General features: G+C 36.9%; 1 protein-coding gene across 1 annotated transcript in view; it reads right to left on the bottom strand.

The window, feature by feature from the left end:
- LOC113097483 (protein sidekick-2-like) overlaps positions 1–23,439 on the bottom strand; it is a 72,482-nt gene that overhangs the window by 37,226 nt on the left and 11,817 nt on the right. The window contains 13 exon segments of the mRNA XM_026262703.1: positions 446–593; positions 1,340–1,476; positions 2,127–2,303; positions 4,655–4,757; positions 4,902–5,069; positions 6,326–6,442; positions 7,888–8,082; positions 8,684–8,767; positions 9,628–9,646; positions 9,648–9,819; positions 10,334–10,445; positions 11,770–11,903; positions 22,323–22,470. Of these exon segments, the coding sequence (XP_026118488.1) occupies positions 446–593; positions 1,340–1,476; positions 2,127–2,303; positions 4,655–4,757; positions 4,902–5,069; positions 6,326–6,442; positions 7,888–8,082; positions 8,684–8,767; positions 9,628–9,646; positions 9,648–9,819; positions 10,334–10,445; positions 11,770–11,903; positions 22,323–22,470 (1,714 nt within the window).

The following is a 23,439-nucleotide window of genomic DNA, read 5'->3' as shown; positions in this document are numbered from 1 at the left end:
GTTCATCTCTGATATATAATGTCTAATATAGTCATAAATGATCTCTATCTCTTATATAGGCCAGTTCTCTTCTGTATATTCTGAGTTTGGATTATCTCAGCTAGAAGAGGTTTGTCTCAAACCTCAGGAGAACTAGAGGGATTTGTGGCCATTCGGATGGAATTTGCTGAATGTCTAATTTAAGTGTGGAAAAGATTTCTTTACACGCCAAGGGCTTTGATAACACTGATCCTTGGAAGATACATTGACACACATAAACACACCCAAGAAAAATACAGCCATATACACACACAGCGTTCAGACAGATAAATCCTCCTATAGAAACTGTCCCACGAGAGTACAGGCAATTTTCACATGCTGTGACAGAGTGATAGAGTTATCTTTATGATCAGACAGGGCAAAGCAGTGGTACTCTGCAGGCTTTAGGACCCTGCGATCCGCTCACCGGTCAGTCTCCTTGCTGAACTGGCCCTTGCCAACATCGTTGACGGCACACAGGCGGAACTGGTATGAGCGCGCCGGGATGAGCCCATTGACCGTTACAGCAGTCGACTCCGGCTCGATGTTGGCCAACAGGATTGTCCAAGGAGCATCTGTGTAGAGCAGATAATGAAGAATACATAAAAAGCTAGGTGAAGAACTAAACCAACAATAAAAAAGAGGTTTTGCATAGGACAATCTTCTTAAGGTCCTATGAAGTCACTGAAGAACCTCTCATGTTCCATGGTTCTATGAACCAATGCAAAAAAATAAAAAATAAAATAAATAATAACTATAATAATAATAATAATAATAATAATGATAATGATGATGATTATGATGATGATGATGATGATGATAAGCACATGTATTATTCCTGTTGTTGTTGTTATCCTAAACAAATTATTGTGATAATTATTATAATAATATTATTATAACAACAACAACAACAACATTAATAATAATAATAATAATAATAATAATAATAATAATAATAATAATAATAATAATAATAATAATAATAATTATTATTATTATTATTATTATTATTATTATTATTATTATTATTTACATATATTTTAAACACTGTTTACACTGTCAATAAAAAAAAAAATATATATATATATATATATAATAATAATAATAATAATAATAATAATAATAATAATATTAACAATAATAATAATAATAATAATAATAATAATAATAATAATAATAATAATAATAATAATAATATCACATTAATTTCACATTATTATGACTTTCAGAACATCATCATTGAAATTCATAACAAGGTATCGACATCAATGTCACACAACTTGCCCAAGTTTAAGAATCCACATTTGGGGTCTTTACTCACTGTTTTCAGACACTTCCAGAATGTAGTGGATGAGAGGGCTGTTCCCATCGAAAGGTTTGGCCCACGTCAGGTTTATAGCTCTCTTTTCTGTGGTGCTTAACACTGCACTGGGGTTCTCAGGGGCATGAGGCAGCTGCCTGTGGGCAATATGTTGTGGAAAAGCGTGAGATAGTCTTTTCAGGGCAGACGATACCTGAGATTATTTAATGTGCACTTCATGTAGCATTATATCTAATGTCTGAAAGAAACAAGTACATAAAGGGATCATTTAAAACTATTTTTACCAATATTATTGAATTTAACAAGAAGCCACAACCATTCATCAGCAACTGTAAATGCAACATACACATTGAGCACAGAATACCACTTTTTCCTTTTCCTCTCTTTACATAAGACATGAAGAAAATAAGAGTTTTAAGAGAATGGGAATGTTAGACAGTGCTGAAACGTAGAAATGAGTGAGTGAGTATAAAATGACTATAAGATTACAGCATCATTCGATAAGAGACATGACAAAAAAGAAAGAGACAGGGTGAACCGAAAAATGAAGATGAACAGAAAAAAAAAAAGAGAGCAGACAATAACTGCTGCTCTATTAAATTAAAAAATGGAGGCAACGAGACAGAAAAAGAGGCCGAGTGCAGGTGATAAACAGGGATATTGAAAAACTGAATGAGATACAATTCAGAGAGCAGGAAGAGAGCAAATCAAAAAGAAATGATCAGAAGAGATGAAGGACTAGGGAACAGAGCACAGAGGATCATGGAAGTGGGTTTTCATCTCTGACCTCACGCGTAAGTGTGCGCTGCGGGAATCATTGCCGCCCACCGATGTCACTCTGCAGGTGTATGTGCCGATGTCACCTGACCAAGTCTGAGAGATGTGCAGCGTCCCGTTGATATCCAGACGCAGTCGAGGCAGAGACTGAGGGATGATCACCTGACCTTCCTTCTCCCAAACAAACCTGAATGCACACACAAACACCAACAATATTAACAGTCTACAAATATCCGCTCATTTGGAGACCATTATTGTGACCATCATTTTAACCCATTTATTAATTATTCAATTACAGATTACATCAAATCCAATACAATGCACTTTCTAATGGGACATATTTCGGAGTCCAACTGGTCTAGCATCCATCTAAAACCCATGAAACCACCCAAAAGAAACTTTTTTTTTTTTTCAAAAGGATAACATTTGATAGGATGATTTATTCTATAATTTCAATGACTGCAAAGTAGTAGTTGCTTTGTGTCACTGGTCTGGCAGACAGAGTTATCGTATTACACCTGTGTATATGAAGAAGTGTATTTAACAATGTAGTTCCGCATTTTACATTCATCACAAAGACAATGTACAGAGTACAGGGAACATCCAAGGTCATCAGAAGCTTCTAACAGATGTTTCCAAGCTCTGCGTAATCGATAAGACTCTCACACACACGCTGGAAACAGATACGCATTCACAAACACTCGTGATTAATTGCATCATGGCCTGGCTTGTTGGAAATCCTTTTACTGCTGCTATCAATTACTGCTTCCATCTAACACAATTGCCCTTCTTTCTCATCCCTCATTCCTTACAAAATAAGTAAAAAGCCTCCACCGGTGTTTGGAAGGAGGTTAAGGAGGACAGAGAGGGATACTGACTAAATCGCTGAAAAAAGAAGAAAAGAAAAAAAAAAAACACCCATAAAAGACGTCACTTAGTGAAGTTCAGGTTCTCATTGAGAGGAACCCTGGAAGTTTGCAGGTTTTTAATGAGAGTCTGAATCTTGCCTTCAGATCACTCCTCGATATCGGACTGCTGTAATGGAAGATGGTTGAGGCTGTGGACTTCCAACTGAGCACACTGGGACTGCAGGCAGATTCAAAGATTCTGGGGAACTGTATGGGGGTTGTAAATGTTGAGATAATGTAATGGCTCATGATTTCACGCTGGTGCGGCATCATTAACGCTAGACGATTTTATCCATGAGAATTTGATTTGGCGTGAAACATGGCAGACTATGATACTGCTAAGGCATGCATCAATATCACTAGTGCTCAAACTCCAAGTACTTCCATTCCAAGTTGGATGTGAGATATTCCTTGTAACACATTCTTCGGTGCTCCATTGATGTGGGGATGAGGAGTTACATGAATGTATAACTGAAGAGATCTGACTGTCTTCAGGCATTTTCTATTCCTCTTGTCTCCGTATAATGCCTGTTATTGTCTTTTCACACTAATGCAAAAACATGACACTTTTGAATCAAAACAATAGATCCTTATTGGGCTATTCACACCAAGCGCCATCATTGGCTGTATATTAATAAGCAGTGGACGATGTTAAATCCATATACATGAAACATATTTGAGGAAAAATGCATTGTTGGTTAGCTCCACCTAGCATGCTAACGTGAATTAACATAAGCCAATCAATTGTTTTGTGTAAAAGCATATTTATATGTGCAGCGCTGCTTAGTTTACAGCAGCAACCAAGGAAACACTTTATTGCTGTTGTTGCATAGTTTCACAAAACTCTGTTTTTGCTTTAAAGCGTGAAATTATGCAATTATTATAAAAGTATCTCATTTTAAAAAAGTGCTCGTGCTACATGTGTGTTACATTTTAGTTTGGATAGTGATGAAAATGCAATGGTTGCCTCTAATTTCAAATCTCTACAGATATTTTGCAGTTTAGTTTAGGGGTGCACATTAAATGTGCATTAAAAATTGCATGCGATTTATCATGCAGCCATAGTTTAGTTGTTATAGAACAAATAAGCAACTTATAAATTTCCTCAAACAAAGAGAAAAACTCAGGATCGGTATCGGGCAATTAGCTTGTAAAAAAATCTGAATCAGCCAATGAAAATCATGATCGGTGTATCATTAACTAGAATCCACCTAGTAGTGACCAAGCAATGACCCAGAACCAAAATCACCAAAAAAACAACAACACAGTAGCAACCCATATTAGAACGCTGATGAATCATTACTTTAACTACTATGTAAATACAATAAAATATCAAGTTGGAAGTCTGATTTTGCTTTTTAAACCTAAAATTAGAGTATTTAGGGACTAAATAATATTAAAGACACCTTAGGACTGCAAAGCAATGCACTAAAATTCCTTAGCAACTGCAAAGTAATGCCCTACAAAGCATTCATAAAACATTTTATTTTTTTCAAAAAATGTAAACATCTAGCTAAATAATGTTATTTTTCTCCACCCACATGGTTGCATTAGCATAAAAGTAGTTTAAAAAAATGCTAAGCTTTTGTGTTTACTACAATTATTTGCAGTCAAATGTATGTGGGCGCACCTGACTGAGACACTGGGGTCATGTGTCACACCGCAGGTCATGGTGGCTTTTGTTCCTTTGATGACACTCTGATCCTGAGGAGGATTAGTGATGCGTGTACGTGCTGTTTGATAAAACAAAGGAAATGCAAATCAGCATATACACAGGTGTATTACACGAACATGCAAACGCACTTAAGCATGGACATCCTAAAGTACAAAGACAGTCTGTGATCTATACACTTCAAAACACACACACGCTCACTCACCCCACACCACGAGGTCGGCTGAGGCCTCGTCTATGCCTCGGGAGTTGCTGGCCATGCAGGTGTAGGTGCCGGCGTCCGATAAGTGGGAGGGGCTTATGAGTAAACTTCCTGACTCCAGGAGAGTGAACCGTGGGAGCTGAACCGAACCGCTTGCCAGCACTCGTTCCCCTGTGGAGAACATACCCAGACATACATATATACATAAGTGTCATTTTTGTTACGGTCTTAATCCATATCATGCAATTTGGTTTATATAAACCAATATAAAAGAAACCAAGTATACAAGCATAACAAAAAATAAAGCTTATTTAAAAGAAAAAGAGAGAAAAAATATATATTAAATCATATTTATAAACCTATAATAAAAACTTAAGCAATTTTTTATTATTTATGTAATTAAATATTATGATTTAATAAATGAAAATATATTATAATATTAAAATTGATTATATTATATTATACTATATTATATTATACTATACTATAATATAGTATATTATATTAATATTTTTAAAAGACATCTTTATTCAACTATCTAGTTTAAGGCTACAAGATCTCCATTCACAATAGAGTTTCAAAACAAAAAAATGAAAGAACACAAAATCACTTTTTCAGAGGATTATTTTATAAGGGAAATCAAAAATTCAGTCAATACTGTGAGAAGGATATTGAGTGAGGTATTCAAGCTTCAGAAAGGACACAAAGGCACTATAAAACTATAATAAAGGTGGTCAATATGACTCATGTGCTATATTCCAAGTCTTCTGAAGTCATGCTTTAGTTTTGTGTGAGAAACTGCCTGCAATTTTGAGTTATGCCGAACTGAATGTTCCCTTCCAGTGAGCTGCAACTGATTCATTGAAAAGCTCTGACTCAACTGAATTATTTGTTTACTAATCAGATATTTCTATACCAAAAGAGCTAGGAAGATTTTTTCAATGGATAAAATGACTTAAATTTGAGTCCACTGCTCACAAAAAGCTGTTTTATGGTATCAGAGCATGGTTTCAAAAATGGTGAGGAGTCATATAGACTTTTCGAAGCTTGGCAGCCTTGATTCCAATTCATTATAAATGTGTAGACAAGAGGGACAAAGACAATTCTTTTGTGTTCCACAGGAAATGACATGTGGATTCGGAAAAAACAGACGGGTGAGTAAACAATGACAGAATTTTCCTTTTTGGGTGAATTAATCATTTAAAGTATCCTTCTGCTCCGGCATGACCTCAAACTGTATTGTACATACATACAATATCTTTTTTTATCTCTATTTGCATAATTGTAGCCTATGTCAAATATTTTTCAATGTGACTCAGAACAGAGGAACAGAGAGGCTCCGAGGTGAAGTGCAGCCTGGGAGCTGACATTCTGTAGTTGTTCCTCTCAAATGTGTGAGTGGAGACAATGAAGGATGTGTTCTTCACCTTTCTGCCAGGTGATGGCAGGACGGGGTGCTCCTGAGGTCTCACAGTGCAGGATAACTGACATGCCGTCAATCACAGTGCTGTCGGAAGGCCCTGCTGTGATGTTCGGTGCTATGCCTGCGAGAGAAGCACAGCAACTACATGAGAAACAGAGACGTACAACGGCACACGCAAGTTCAAACACCTCCTTGCATTCGCAAGAGCTGGGAAATCACACAAAACTCCATTCCCGTGGATCAAAGCCCGGCTGAAAAACCAAACAAGTAAAGAAAACAAAAGCATGAAAGCAGGTCTGAAACAAAAGTTCAACAACAGAAAAAAAAAAAGGAAAAAAAAAACAATATACTGGGAAATGTAGACAAGTAAGTTAAATTGGGATTTTGGAGGTGGGCGAATAAACAGTTCCTCGCAACTTCCAGATCGGGTAAAAATACTTAAGGAATAGTTCACCTAAAAAAATTGTAATTGTGTCATTACTGATTCACCCTCATTTCATTCCTAACCTGTATGACTTACATTTTCTTCTGTGGAGAACAAAAGCTTATATGGGACCTGGACCCCCTCCACCCCCCCCCCCCCAAAAAAAAACAGTATAAAATTTGAATAAAATATGCTTTCCATTGATGTATGGTTTGTTAGGCTGGGACAATATTTGGCTGAGATTCATCTGTTTGAAAATCTGGAATCTGAGGGTGCAAATACAAAAAAAAAAAAAAATTAAATAAATAAAATAAATATTGAGAAAATCACCTTAAAAGTTGTCCAGATTAAGTCCTTAGCAATATATATTATTTATAAACAAATACATTTTGATATATTTATGGTTGGAAATTTGCAAAATATCTTCATTTTACTTAATAACCTAAAGATTTTTGGCGTAAAAGAAAACTCGATAATACAACGTACAAGTTTAAATATACAAATATACCCGCGCTTCTTCAGACTGGTTTTGTGATCCAGGGTCACATATTTGATTGTTTTGGACCCCACTGACTTCCATTGTTTGGGCAAAATCAGTTCCCCAAAATATCACCTTTTGTGTTTCACAGAAGAAAGCAAGTCATACAGGTTTGGAACGACATGGCAAGATTTTCATTTTGGATAAACTACCCCTCTAACTTCAGTATTGTCCATATCCATGAGCAGTAAGCAGAGGTAAACAGCGGCTAGCTCTGGTGTTTAGTGTTTCAGAGAGCTCTATGTGTCTCTGAGCGGCAAGATAAGCTCAGTCAGTCCTCTATAAAAGCCCTCTTTATCTCTCCCTGTCTCTCTGTCGGTCTCTCTCCTCCTCACAACTCTTCCTCACAACGGGGGTATTAATCGCAGCTTTAGCATGCCGACAAAAAGCACATCAGCGACACACGAGAGAACGAAGACTGGAAGAAAGAAAGACAGAAAGCCATTGTTGGTGTGGGATTCAAAGCCTTTCTGATTGCGAGAAAAAGAGACAGACGGAGAGAGAGGCAGAGGAAATAAATGTGCACATGTATTTGTGCATTAGTGTATGAGAGCATGCGAGGCAGAGAGGAAAGGTGTAGAGAGGGATAGACGGATGAACTCACTCGTAACGGCGAGGTAGGTGTTGGTCTGCACCTCTCCGGCCTGGTTGCGGGCGAAGCACTGGAACATTCCGGTGTCATCGGGCAGAAGACCGTTAACCTGGAGACTACCTCCTGCCAGCACTCTGTAGCGTGGGGTCTTCACGGGGCTTATGGGTACTGCATCCTTGTACCACACGATATCAGGCTGAGGCACACCTGAGACGAACAGGCATATATGTAAAGAAAACCAGTTGAATTAAGAAAATACGGGATAATGATATATAAATAATATGAATTAAACAATAAAATATTATAAATAATAAATATAATAATGTAATAATAATATCTGAAATATAATTTAAAATGTATAAAGATAAATATATTATAATTTATTACATTATATATATATATATATATATACTTTATTCTGATTAATTTAGCTATTAACTATTAATAAATTATTAAATTTCTTAATACATAAACTGAATAAAAATTAAACAAATTTTAAGATATTTTTTAATTTTATCTTTCTAAATGTATGTATCAATTTAATATATATTTATTATATTTTAAAACAAACTGCATGCATAATTCTTAAATTATTATATTTAATGTTTATAATATATTATTTTATGTCATTTAATGTATAAATGTATAATTTATTCAATATTAAACTAATTGAAAACAATATTATATATAATGTGTGTGTGAGTCTGTTCTGATTAACTGTGGGTGGTTTGTGCAGCATGCTGCTGTCAGAAAAATGACTTGATGCTTGAAAAACCTCATTAGGATGAGATGTCAGAAGGTGTCTCACCTCTGGCCTGGCAGGGAATGTCCACTACTTTTTCCATCTCAGCTGTGATGTGTTTTTCTGGTTCCTTCACAAACTGAGGCGGTTCTGCGGGAAAGAAAGAGGAAGCGAGAGAGAGAGAGGGTTGTGACCTCCACATGTGCACTTGAGAGAAAAACACCACAGACAGACAACACAGCAAGCAAGCTTGAACATTTTTCAAATAAACAGGACTGCTGTTGGATTTTTGAAAACATCATATTCAGGCTTTTGATTTCACTCTGATAACAGAACATTTCCATAGAGATATAGATAGAAAAATGGCCCTAAAGGGGACATACACTGTATATAGTGACTAGTCACATTTTTCTAATGTATTTTTAAATGCATTCTTGCTAAAAAAAGTACTCATTAAAACTTCAGTGCTTTTATTAGAGCTACAGGCACAATGTATGACTGAAATGTCACCCAAGTGAAGCTTTGCTGCATTGTCTTTTTACAGTATTTTCTGTTTATTTGGCTTCTTTTCTTCTGCACATGCTCATTAGCTTCACCATGTCCACTGTTGCTCAGTGAATATAGATTTTTGTGCTGAATTGAAGAGGTTGACTCAGCACACTGATTATAACGAGCAGAATATTAGTCTGAACATGATTTATTTATTTATTTTTTACAGTGGAACATTTGTATATCAGCACTTTTTTTTAGTATGCAATCTCCTGCTATAATGAACAAAAGCATGGTGAGGATAGCTGATCAAAACAGAGGAGATTTTCAATTATAGTCTCAAAAGTACAGTTCCAAAGGCAACTTGTAAAATCTACACAATGCACTTTTAGGGGGAAATACATTTTATAAACTGCCACAGAAAGAAAGAATATGGCACAAAAGATGCCATTCATGGATTTTCGAATGAACTTGTGGATTTATTTACACTAAGAAAAAACTGGTGTGTAATTGTGTATTACCGAGCACATGTAGGTACGCTTCCAGCGCTGACAGAGGGAACGCTGCTGCTGCGGAGGACAGCTTCACACTCGTAGAAGCCAGAATCACTGACCACTGGACTCAACACCGTCAGTCTACGGTTAAAATCACTCAGTCCACTCCTCACCGGAACACCGTCCTTCTTCCAGCTGATGCTCAGCTTTATTAGTGGCCTGACAGAGAATTAAAATGGTGTTGAAAAAGATTATTGTTAAACATAATTTATTGAATTATGCAAATGCTTGCTTGTTCCTTTTATTTCCATGTGCTCTTATTTTGTTTTTCTCCATCCATCAAAATGTGAAACTGCTATGTAAATATCTGTGTATTTGAAGCACTTTGTAAAACACTATTTTAAAAGCTGTATACAGTTTTTGTCTTTTGTAATTAATAGCATGTCATGGATTCTGTCAACTCCAGAACATTCATATATTACTTTAGCATTTAAAAAAAAAAAAAAAAAAAAAAAAAAATCGTAAAAATGTAGTTCATAAACACCAAAAAAACATAAGAATAAGCTTCAATGGAGTCTGTACGTCACATGAAATAATTGCAGAAAAGTGGTGAGAAATCGAATAAAAACAGACAGAATTGTGACAGATTTCAATTCACCGCTCGCCTCGTAATCACCATAATTAAAGTCATTTTCCTTTCATTCAAACTGTGGAGGAATCAGAGGTCGGTCACCTAGCATTGGCCACACACTCCATGGTGACCTCAGAGGTGCCGGAGATGACGCTGGTGTTCCTCGGCGGGATGACAATGGTGGGAGCGATGGGGTCTGCGGGACCACCAACATCTACAGCAGAAGAGAAATGTGAGAATGAGAAAATGATGAGAGCTTGAGCGAGTCTGTTATGACACACAGGTAAAGGACATTATCGAGTGAGTGTTTTTTAATAGAACTCCGATCTGTCATCTTCAGGTGTGAGTGTGTCCTGATGTAGGAAGTGCCCAGCCGATATATTGTATGTGTTACAGCAAGTGTGACAGGTTTGAGTTTGGAAGAGGAACTTATATCTCTGCTCTCAGGGCAGTTATGTGTGTGTGTGTGTGTGGAGCTCTGTCAGAGACAGTCTCTGCAAAGCACTGATATTCAACTACAGCTTCTGGAAAGAACTGCCCTCTACACACACACACACACACACACCACCCACGATCTCTAATCTTCTCGCTGTCTCTGCACCATTCTTTAGTTCCTCCCGTATTAGACTCAAAAATATCATATCCTGGTTTGCTGGGAGAATCTGATATACTGAAACTCTCACAAAATACAATCCATAACTGTTAATATTCTCGCTGCAGATGCTGCGAGAGTGAAAAAAAGCACTGTCACAGACAGAGGCTAATATGTATTTGTCTATAGCCTGTTGTTCACAGATTTATATGTTCATATAATCAGCATGTTGTCTAAAACAGAAAGGCAAGATTCAAAACTTTGTTATATTTACAGGGTTAATTCCATTCTTTTGCATTTGAACACGAGGAATTGAGAACAGAAATATATACATATGTATTTGAACTTTCAAGTGTTACAGTATTAAAGTTAATAAATACATACATTTATTGTAATATTAGCAAAAATGTGTTATATATATATATATATATATATATATATATATATATATATATATATATATATATATATATATATATATATATATATATATATATATATGTTAATAAAAAAAATATATACAACCTTAAACTGAAACATCGATTAAATTTATTTTCATCGCAGATAGGAACGAGCAATATATCCATTCTAACTTTCAAACATAGTTTTTTAGTAGGTTCTAGTGTTTTTTTATATAAATACATTTGTTTATAAAAAAAATGTAATGTGTGAGTGTGCATTTATTTATTTTACTATAAACAAATTTAGAATTTAATTATTGTATAAAATTCTTTCCTAATTAAATTTTAAATACTTTTTTTTTATATATTTTCAAAAACAATATTGGCAATAACATGAAAATTATTGGTCCAAATTTTAATATATGCAAATCCCTAGTTTTACTACAGTAGTTGGCACCTGTGATATAATCATTTGTAAAAATGATAATACATTTTAGCCCACAGGAGGACATCCAAGCGTAACTTCTAAATCTCTGCTGACTTACTTTCCACAGACAGTGTTATGGGCTGGCCAGTCTTGTTTTCGCCGTTCTTGTCATTTACAGCTTGTACGTAGTATCTTCCAGCATCTGGGGCCACGGTGGACAGGATGACCAGCGTATTGTCCAGAGTAATAGCTCTGTGAGAAAACAACAAGCAGAATCACGGTCAAAAATCTCCCGCTGTCAGACATCACACTCAAGCACTGATTTATAACGCTGCATCTATATCATCACAAACACACTACACACCAAATGTTCAGCGCTCCGCTTGAAAAGCTGATATTTACATGAAAAAAATCCCCACGGATGTTTCAAAAGCCACTGTGGAGTACTAATTCACTGCCATCTCATTATGCCTATTCATATACACAAAGAATAATGTCTTTAAAAACATGATAGAATTCAGAATGGTTCTTTTTTAGTTGTTTTTCCCCCTCAGTCACTGACACAAAGACTCATTCAGACATAATGAACAAAGAAACTTAATTTCTCCATCTGTCATTTCCCCTTCAGATCAACAACTCCATGAAATGACACTGCTCCATAAATATCACATAAACCACTTCTGGCAACATGCAAAAGCAGCTGCTACGATGGAAGATTTTTTTTATTTTTTTCACCATAAAAACAGAAATACTACTACCATTATCCATTTTCAAAGCCATTTTCCATTGTTTAATTAAACCATTATTCAATTTAAGTACTTTGAAATATATGATAAATAAAAGACTTGACATGAACATGTAATATATATATTATACAACAAAGTTGACATAATTGTAAAGGGGCAATAAAATAAAACAACTTGTTGTACGTGTAACACTACTTTCTCTTTAGCAGTACATTCACGCATCTCACTTTGAATAAGCAGCCATTTTTATCCGAGAGCCCCATTGCGGTCCACTGGGTCGAGTCCTGACACTTACCCCATGGAGTCCCAATTACCGTGCCTCCTTTGTTTACAATCAATGTTTTCTCATTATGACTATGTGTTGGACAATTGAGGAAGAATTGTTCGTTCTGCGTGGCTGCCCTCGACCCTTCTCACACACCCAACAGTGTTTGAGCTGGCACCCACGTTCCCCCGACCCGAGTCCTCCGGGGTGCGGAATGCTAATAGGAATCTGTCCATCTCACTGTAAGAATACCAAATGTGTGTCGGAGCCCCAGAGCCACTATCGCAACAAGACTGCAGATGCTCACTGATAAAGTCAGCATATTTTGAGGCAAAACTGAGAGATCTTTTGCTTATCTTTCATTCTCTCTTGGCTTTATGATTGTAAGAATACTATAGCATGCATGATTGTACAGTGTATTTTTATATGTTATATCCGTATACATAAAGCAACAACATGCAGTAATTATAACTATTGCTGATACTGAAGTTGTAAAATATAATTAACTAAATGCATACATACCTACCTACCCAACCATTGGCTATTTTTTCTCACAGGAACAGCAATTTTGTGATATCAACTTCAAATTTGGAATACAGCTTAGTTAGACGTGGCTTTGATTTTATGGATTAGATAGATTCCAATTATTTTGAAAAATATTTATTTTATATAAAATATACATTTTTATTACAGTACATTTTCCTCACAGTAAACTCAAATTTCTAGAACGTTTTACATTTTCATTTTTTGAAATGCCTTAGGTCTGTATTTGAAAGTGTTCATTAATTGCGATTTTCACATCTACTGTATGTTAAAAATTGGCGTTGACAGTAAAGATGGTACTTTATTTCATTTTATTTCAGTTGATTTTTCGGCTTTATTTTAATTAACCAAAATATTTTTGATAGTTTTAGTAAACACTCAAAACACTGAGCTGAGTTCGAGCCCGGTTTGACTATCTGGAACATCTTTCCTTCCATTATGCATATTCCCATCAATAAAATCAGCAATGAAACCAAAAAAAAAGTAACCAATAATATAAACGGTGTGCACAGACTGTTGCAGAACAGCTTTTAGCAAACCAAATCATCAACAAAACAACTCCAATTCAAATATTCATGAGTATCTGCATATTTAAAATTAATTTAGTCCTAAAGCCCTCATTACACCGATCCAAACACTTCAGCACTTTCAGTAAAGATAAAACACATAAAATATTGAAATTGAGACTGCATTTACTGAATTGATAAGCAATATTATGCTAACAATTTCAAAAGCACAGTCTGCTTTATTAAAAAGCAAAAAGCCTCATCCTATTCCTACACTTTGCCTGAAGATAAACCTTAACAACAGCACGATAAAGACATTACGCTCAAGCGCAGACGGCTGTCACAGGATATTACATCAACCTCCTGAAATGATTAATGACTGCTGTATGATTAGAGCAGCTCAACATAGAGGGATGACATAAGAGCGGATGATTGATTTTAATATCTCCTCATGCACACACTTGGTCTCCGATTTCTCCCGTTTTCAGCCCACGATGTAGCGTTCCAGATGGATAAGGGGCTGGTTAATAAGGGCGAACGGCTGTGGTGTGATGATCTGTAGTGAATATTTCACTCTGCCTGGGTCCTGGTGCGGCAGGTGTCAGGGAGAGAGCCACACTGCTGCTGAATTATGGATTGGAAGAGGGACAGCGAGCGGCCCAAGACTGCAAATTAATCTCAGGTGAATCCCTAAACCTGAACACATAAAACGAGAATAAAGACACAGCTAGCAGACCGAGCAGCTAATGAGGCAGTCAAGAACGCACACACACACTTACAAATTTATATATGCATAATTGCACATACATTGTTATTTCCTTTTTTTACACATTCACACACACATAATAAAATATGATTTACACTGCTAAAAAATACGATACCGAATTCCTGACCGACAGTGCACACGTGATAAAGGTCATGAACAAACATTATCGCACATGACTCACACACACAATAAAATATAGCACATATACATGTTTCTGAAAGCACAGATGGATATAAAATAAGTGATGGCAACATATGACAGAGGTACATTATGAATTTAGAAATGCCAAAGAACATGTAACCCAGACGCCCATCAGGAAATCTGACATTTGTATCTAAAATGTCAGGAATTATGATGCAATATAAGAAAAAAATATTCAAGAAACCCTATAATGAAACTGGATTTCTGGTATTTCTTTTTATACTTTTATATTTTTATAGATTTTAACAAACATGTTTGTGGTACAGATGGCTTACAGAAGAAAGACATTTACACAATACCAGAAAATCATATAGACATTATGATTCACTGAAAATCATAAACCTTATTATCTGCATAGCAACATCCTTACAACCATGTACAATACCCTGGTATCACTGAAGCAAGTTCTATTCTTACTTATTTGTGTGAAAAGATTTCATGAAATCAGTGATCAGTGACTGTTTCTTGTTGAATCACAGAGCTAAGAAATTAGTATCACCGTTGAATTGTTTTCTCATCAAAGTTATTTACTGCATTTACTTGCTGCGAGTCTGCCAAATGATGCCATTCTGGGAAAATTCTCACAGTACATGTGTGCATAAAACACTGAGTCTGTAAATCAGATCCAAAATGTTATGAGCGCCAAACCTGGGCGGCATTATAAGGCGACACGAGTTCACTCTTTAATGCAGGTTGTTCCAAAAAGAAGAAAGCATTAATTATCATAAATGCATCAGATGAATCATTAAAGGGGTCATATGATGCAATTTCAATTTTAACTTCCTTTTTGGAGTGTTACAAGCTCTTGGTGCATAAAGAAGATCTATAAAGTTGCAAAGAGTAAAGTCTCAAATCCAAAGAGATATTCTTTATCATAGTTAAGCAATGCCCCCCTAAAATGGCTCGTTCAAACCAGTGTTAATTTTGGCAGGCATTTTTGATCTAGTCTTAGTCTTAGTCATTTAATACTGACAAAAAAAAAAAATAATAAAAAAATATCCTATGTGTGCAAACATTTTCATGCTTAATATACAGTTCTCTCGAATGCTTGATTCTGCCGGGTGAGTCATGTCATTATACCATAAAATGTTTAGCATAATAACTGCTTAAACTGTACAGTATATTTGACTATCGTCTGAGTAAGAAAGAAGCTGTGCTGTGCTGTGCTGGTTTCACGTCTCTCGTAGCACCCCGTGGTCTGTGGTCTTTTCTCTCACATAAAATAATTTTTAACCAAAACAGTATGCTTTATGGTGTATAAATATTCAAGTGTACAACTAAATGGTTTTTAATGCTAAATAAACCCTATATGATCCTATTCACTGTTAGCTTAGCAACATGCTAACAATCAAATTCTACTTTAAACAACTGAGTTGAGATTTGCATTCACGAGGTTCATTTCATTTAGCAAGCAGTCAGCAAGGCAGCCCAAAACAAAGCTTGTCTTCGCCTGTGTTCAAACGTGTTTGTTGAACCACTATAACAGTTATATGTACACAATAGCAAGTGGAATGGCATTTGTCAGTGCAGTGCTCTTTCAGCACCCTCCAGGGAGCAGCGGAGTCCGCAGTCGATGACCTCTATTACACTTAGACAAATACGCACGGCACAAGCCACGGTCCCTTTAGAGGGAATAGGATCTCGAGCGAATATCACACGCACACAGTCATGGTAAATATATCTGGGAACACTTACAAATACTGACAGGACACACACAAACAGATCCAGCGCATACACACAGCACAAGCGGAATACAGGTGGTCAAATAAAACTGACAGAAAGAATATGCTTGATTTTTCCAGGGAAATGCCCAGGAATGGAAAACCGGGAGTCGAAGAACATGTTGTGCACACTTACGCGAACAACACCTGTCTAGCATACACAAGCTAATGCTACTGCTGGAGCTGATATTTCAAGTTTTATGCTGTAGAAAACCAGAAGTAGCCCCTCTGGTGCCATCAGTGTCTGCTGAATGGAAATCCTTTCTGACACTAGTCAAATATATTCAGGACTCAAATAAAACCTAAATTTTACCACCCACTAACAGGAACCTGAGCCAGACCATGTGTCCTAAGAGTTTAGCATAACCGTCCCTGCTGAAACTGCTGGAAGCCTTATATGTCAGTGAAATACATATGCAATGCTAGTTTGGATCAGATGTGTTTGGCCTCTATGACTTTTGACGTCTGGTCTGGAATGATTGTATGAATCTATTTACTGTAGGATTCAGTAAAAAAAAAAAAAAAAAAAAACTCCTTTACTGACCATGCACAAATAATAGAAAAGTGAATATAAAATATTAATCATATTCCGATTGTGTATGCGTTTTTAACACATTTTAAGATTTTCCACAACATTTTGCTAACATCACCACAGTGCATCTGCAGGTGCAGATGGTTGAATTTATGTTATACTTGCACACCTTCTGAAAACGCATGACTAAGGGTTGTGAAATATTTTTGTAGGGAGAAAACAAATTATTTTTAGAAATGCAAATACATCCATATACAGATGGTTAAAGATTCTTTATGACCTGTATTTTGCGCTCTTGTGTGCTGTCGTCAAAGGGAATGAACCGGTTGATCAATTTGCTGTGCAAATATATTAAAGGTGGAGTAAGTGATTTCTGGTAGTCAATGTTGATATCACCAAAACAAACAAACCCCTACCCCAAAAGGGTCTTGCCCTTATTTCTAAAGCTCCACCCCACACAAGTGTATGAAACCCAGGCAACGATTCGTTTTGTGAAACAAAGCAAAACCAATGTTAAACCAGACGCAAGTGGTATGGCACGACAAAATACTGTAGAACTTGTATTATAATCAGTGATGCTGCCAACTCCATATATATATATATATATATATATATATATATATATATATATATATATATATATATATATATATGCACATCTATGGTCTACACTGGATGCAGCACGGTGCGACACAGTAAACCCCAGACAGAAAACTGCTGCTGCGTATTATGACATATTGACACAAACTTCAGCGCTTTGTTGTGTCCAGTGTACTACTAGACTGACTTAAACTGTTGCAGCACAGACATGGTGTTACTCACCTATCGAGAAGAAACAAAGAAACAAAGCAAGCCTTACGCTCTGCACTGAAAAGCTGATCCAATATTTACACAAATCCTACTTATTGCCTTAAAGGGTTAGTTCAGACAAGTTATGTCATTAATGACTCACCCTCATGTCGTTCCAAAACCCATAAGACATCCGTTCATTTTCAGAACACAGTTTAAGATATTTTAGATTTAGTCTGAACGCTTTCTGTCCCGCAATTGAAAATGTATGTACGGAATACTGTCCATGTCCAGAAAGGTAAGAAAAACATCATCAAAGTAGTCCATGTGACATCAGAGGGTCATTTAGAATTTTTTCAGGCATCGAAAATACATTTTGGCCCAAAAATAAGAAAAATTACAACTATATTCAGCATTGTCTTCTCTTCCGGGTCTGTTGTGAGCACCTTCACGACGCTGCATTGACGCTGATGACGTGTTATCTTTGTTATTGAGCACACCAGAAAACACGTCAGTAGCGACGTATGTCAACAGTCACAGCAGTCGCACTCACAACAGACCCGGAAGAGAAGACAATGCTGAATAGACATTTTTGTTATTTTTGGACCAAAATGTATTTTCAATGCTTCTGACCCCTCTGATGTCACATGGACTTCTTTGATGATGTTTTTCTTACCTTTCTGGAAAATGGACAGCAGACCATACACAAAGCTTCAATGGAGAGACTGAGAGCTCTCATACTAAATTTAAAATATCTGTGTTCCAAAGATAAACGGAGGTCATACGGGTTTGGAACGACATGGGGGTGAGTCATTAATGACATCATTTTCATTTTTGGGTGAACTAACCCTTTAAGCCTTCTTTTTGTTCTGCAGATATTTTCCTCTTTCGTTTTTTATCCGCCATCTCTATCTTACTGTCACTCTGCTCGGCTAATGCCTTGACATCATGAGTAGACACGCCCCTTACTGCTGATTGGCTACAAGTTTGTTTTCCTACTCAGCCCGAATCAGTTTTCTAAAACATTTTTGAAAAATAACTTACCCGACCTTTGAAATTAATTACTAGCAAGCACTTCCTATATTCCCAGAAGAGAAGAGAATAGACTGTGAGTTTATTCTAAATATGCTGATTACTGTGTTTAAAGGGATTGTGTAATAGCTTGGACCAAAATATGCAATCGCACTTAATGCACTTATGCCAATGGGGGATAAAACCGACTCAAACCTGTGATTATAAACTGCAGGACACACTGAATGAAGCTTGCAAATGCATAAACATATCCTCTTTGTTCAGAGGCATGTCTGCATACCATCACCTGTCCTGTCACACTGTGAATCCTCTGTCATTACAGAGGGACTGGTTTGTACTGGCGTGTGTCACAATAGCTGCCCGAAACCTCAACAACCACACATTTAAGGGTATCCTGTTGGAAACAGTAAACTCAAAGAGGAGTGTGTCGAATGAGTAACAGTCATCCACACGCTGAGGACTATTGGCCTCTTATCTAAACCCAATTCTTTAGTGGAATAGGTCGGAATGAAAAGGGACGAAATCTAAATGGAAAACAGAATAGCACCTTTCCTTTAACACTCGCTTGGAGTGGCACAGCTCCTGGAATGTGTTTACTATTCGAGGTTCTGATTATACACAACATTAGCTCTCCCAAATAACACAACAAATCAAAAGCAGTCAGTGGAAAAGGGCCTTTCAATTGCATTCCTATTCAATAATGAAAGACTAATGGCTATTGCAGTTAAACGACTGCTTTCAAACCGCTCTCTCACTCCTTGTAGGCAGGAAAGTCATAAAGGGAGGGTGCCTTCTTCGATACGCAAGGCTGCTGTGGGACACACTGATTGATGGTAAAGGAGACATCAGATGGGTCCCTTTATGAAAATGGCAGACAGACAGACAGAGATAGATAGAGAACAAACAATACAACATCTGAACACAGACAGACAGAGATAGACATATAGACTGACAGAACGACAAGGCGATGGATGAATGTCGGTCGGAAAGAAAGAAAGACAGAAATACAGAAAGACAGTCAGACAGACAGAACAACTGAATGAATCAACAAATGAAAAAAAAAAAAAATTGATGTAAACCACTATAGAAAAAGCTGACAAATGATCACAGTTTGAAGTGACAATGGCATCAAGCTTCCCTGAGAGCAGCACAGCCAACAGGAGCAGCTGCAGAGCCGGGATGGAGAAGCGAGAGTCCCAGTTGCAGCATCTCAGCAAGAAATTGTCTCATCAAGGGGAAACTAGAGTCAGGGGAGCATGGAGAGAGAAAGAATGCTACTTCTGCTGGACAAGCTTTACCAATCTACAGCTCAATTTACAACAAAATCTGTTCATTTTCTTCTTGCCCGACATGAGAAAAAGAAAGAAAGAAAAAAAACAATAATAATTTGGTCAATGGGCAAATGTTGGCCAGGCTTCAGTGGCTAAACACACAAGATGAAGTGTTCTGAGTGAGTTTTTTGAGTTCCTATAACTGTTCTCATCTCTCACACATTCATTAAAACCACTGCTGTATCACGGACATCTATATGAACGGCATAAAACTGCAATATGAATAAATGTGTTTCTTTTGTAGGGCAAATTATAAATGCCATTGCGGAAAATAACATTAAACTATTACCTTCCACGAAAAGCAATAACTGGAATTTCATTTAAGAGAGCCTGTTTGTTTACATACTCTATTGATTACTGCAGCAATAAATCACTTAATGATGATCAAATGATGTTTTTAATTGGGCATACATCCAAATGCACATTGCCTGGACTGCACTGATGTAATAACGCTGTTCAGTCTCAGCATAGTATGCAAGATTAAAACCTGTCGAATCTTTCACAACCTAGCATTCCGTAAAATGGAGAATTATGGTTTGCAAATTAGCACATTTTTTTTTTTTATGCAATGTCTGTCCTGTCATCCGATTTGCATTGAATTCCTCTAGTGAATCAGGTATAAAAGCTTTGCTATCAGCTGTACAAAATCATTTTTGATGTATTGAGTCTCCAAATAAACATTATGTTATGTCAATGTATGGTTTAGTAAAAAAAAAAAAAAAAAAAAAAAAAAATGCATGCAAAAGCATTTTGCTTCAGGCCAAAGTATAGATGTTTAACAATTAAAGTTGGAGGTTTAGAACAAACCAAAGTGTCTATCTTTATATAGTAGTGCTACTGCAAAAATATAATAGTCTAAGACATTTCACCCACTCCTTATTTAATCATGTGGGCACAGAAATTGCAAATACTGATTTGTGTTGTCTTTTAAAATAAGAATACTTGTTGTATAATTCAATCTTTCTATGTAACATAAACTTAACATAATTTGGCAAAATGTCAACAGCACTGTTAACACTAATTAGCACTGTAGGCGACTCAAAAGCGAAGTGCTAGAAAATGTCATTTTATCATCCACTGCAGTGCTCCTGTGTGCTAGAATCTCAAAGTGGCTGAAGGGAGGCAGGGTTGTGAGGTAAAAATGGAGAAATGCGGCTCTCTCCCAGGCATTGATTATCCTGCTCTCTTCTGGGCTGTGTGATTGCATGATTAGAGGGAAAAGCGACAGAGAGCGGATGAGAAGTGAGGGAGAAAGCCCTGTGCTTCTGAAAACTCTCCATTTCGTGACCCTTGGGCTGCACAGCTAGTTTTCAGCGAAACGAGGGGCCACCAAAATGAGTACAATCTGACGAAAATAAAGAGCGAGAGATTAGAATTCACCAATCTAGAGCAGACGGAGTCAGAAGCGGCAGGACGCTCTCAGACAGACTAGCAGTCCTCCATGGGCGTCTCGGTCAATGTTACGCTTATTTCCATTTTTCACAGAGTCTTTGAAACTGCGACAGAGGTGCCAATGGCCTGATTAAAATTCAATTAAATGATTTTCCTGGAATAAATGGTATCTGCTCCACTCATTTGCACGAGGTAACTTTGGCTCAGAGCTAGAAACTGATGTTCATGAGCAAGCAAAATGTATGAGAGCGCTGAAAGGAGAAAATGGGAAGACAGACAGAGTGTGAGGAAGACAAAAAAAGAAGAAAAAGAAGAAACCGAAAAAAATTTGAAACTGCAATGTCTGATTAAAGCATTAATTCAGTCAAAATTCATGAGCAAACAAATGACGAACGGACAGACAGACAGAACGATAGATAGATAGACAGACACTATTCTAGGGCAAACAATTCAATGAATGAAACAGAAAAAATGAAACACATGAACGATCAATAGATAGACTGCAGGACTGTAGATGTTTTTGCTCTGCAGATGTTTAGCGTTTGATTTCTGGAAAACAACTGAGCTTCTCATAACTTATCTGGGTTTTAGAGAGCACTCGTGCCAGCAAGTCAATAAATGCTTATATGACAACAAACAAACACCTCCACAAGCTCACACACACATTCAGAAACACACCTGGAAGCAATAAAACACACTGTGTGTATCTCTGGACTAAATGTATAGTTACAAAGATCCCTCAAAAACAATCACGTATTATCAACAGTACATGGAGAATGAATAAGGCACAAGACACAATAAAGGCGGAATAAGCTGAAAAAGAAACCCAACAGATTCACAAACTTACATTCGACTGCTGGGAGGGATTTTGCGGCCGTCTCTGAACCAGGTAACCTGTGGTTGAGGGAAACAGCGAATGCGAGGCGCTGGTATTACGGCTCCTTCTCCTTGGGATATGGCTTGGGACCGTTCCCCTTCCTCGAAACTCCCCATATCTATAGACAAACACAAAACAAATGGTAAGAGTGAGCAAATGACAAAGCATGCATGTGTTAAAACTCTTAAATAGTGCATACAAGCATTCAGACTAATAACTCTACTACAAATACAAGCAGACTTTAATTTCAAGTACAAGTGCCTACATCAGTAGATAAAAAAACAGTTGCAGTAGTAACGTTTGTCGTTTTGCCATAGACACAGCAGATTTTTCCAGTGTTTCTAGTGTCACCATCTGCTTGAGTTGGGCAGCGTTTGACAGACGTGCTCTGACACAGTGCCAGACATCGTCGTGGCTGCCGTCGGCCTGGGGATGATATGTGCCAGCTAGCTATCGGCCATGACAGTGACCAGAACTGACTCATCCGAACGGACGTTCACCATGCGTTAAATCAGCAGTCATTCATATTTACACCCCTATCTGATTCAGCAGAACTTCCTTGTTGAAGGAACATGGACACGACTAGCTAACGTCCTATTTATATGTCAATGTATTCCTTCTGGACAATCCCTGAAAAAGGTTTGTAGAGCAACTTTTACTCTCAACTTGTTTTAAAAGGGAAGCCATTTACTCTCTCTGGTGTCATTCCAACCCTGTATTATTATTACTTTCATAAATAACAAAAGAAGGTCTAAGGCAGAATGTCAGAGGAATAATGAAAGTAATATGGGGTCGGAAAGACATGAGGGTGAATAAATGAAAAAACTTTCACTCTTTCTTTTGTCAGCAAGGAAAGTTTGAAATTACCACCATTTCGAGCTGCACGGTGTGGAAGAGATTTCAAAATCAAAGGCAGCGTCTTTAATATCAAGAGCATTATTCATCAAAAAAGCTAATTATGGAAAACCACTTAAAAAAATAATACAATATCCAGCATGGCAATGTCCTGCCTTTGATATCACAATGCCGTTTCCAGTGTATTGAATCCTGTATTTGATTTCTCGCACTTCATCCTTCAAATGAAACG

This window comes from Carassius auratus, unplaced genomic scaffold, assembly GCF_003368295.1.
Source record: "Carassius auratus strain Wakin unplaced genomic scaffold, ASM336829v1 scaf_tig00216315, whole genome shotgun sequence".
Lineage (NCBI taxonomy): Eukaryota > Metazoa > Chordata > Actinopteri > Cypriniformes > Cyprinidae > Carassius > Carassius auratus.
The sequence above is the reverse complement of the archived record's forward strand: the minus strand, read 5'-3'. Positions and strand labels throughout refer to the sequence as shown.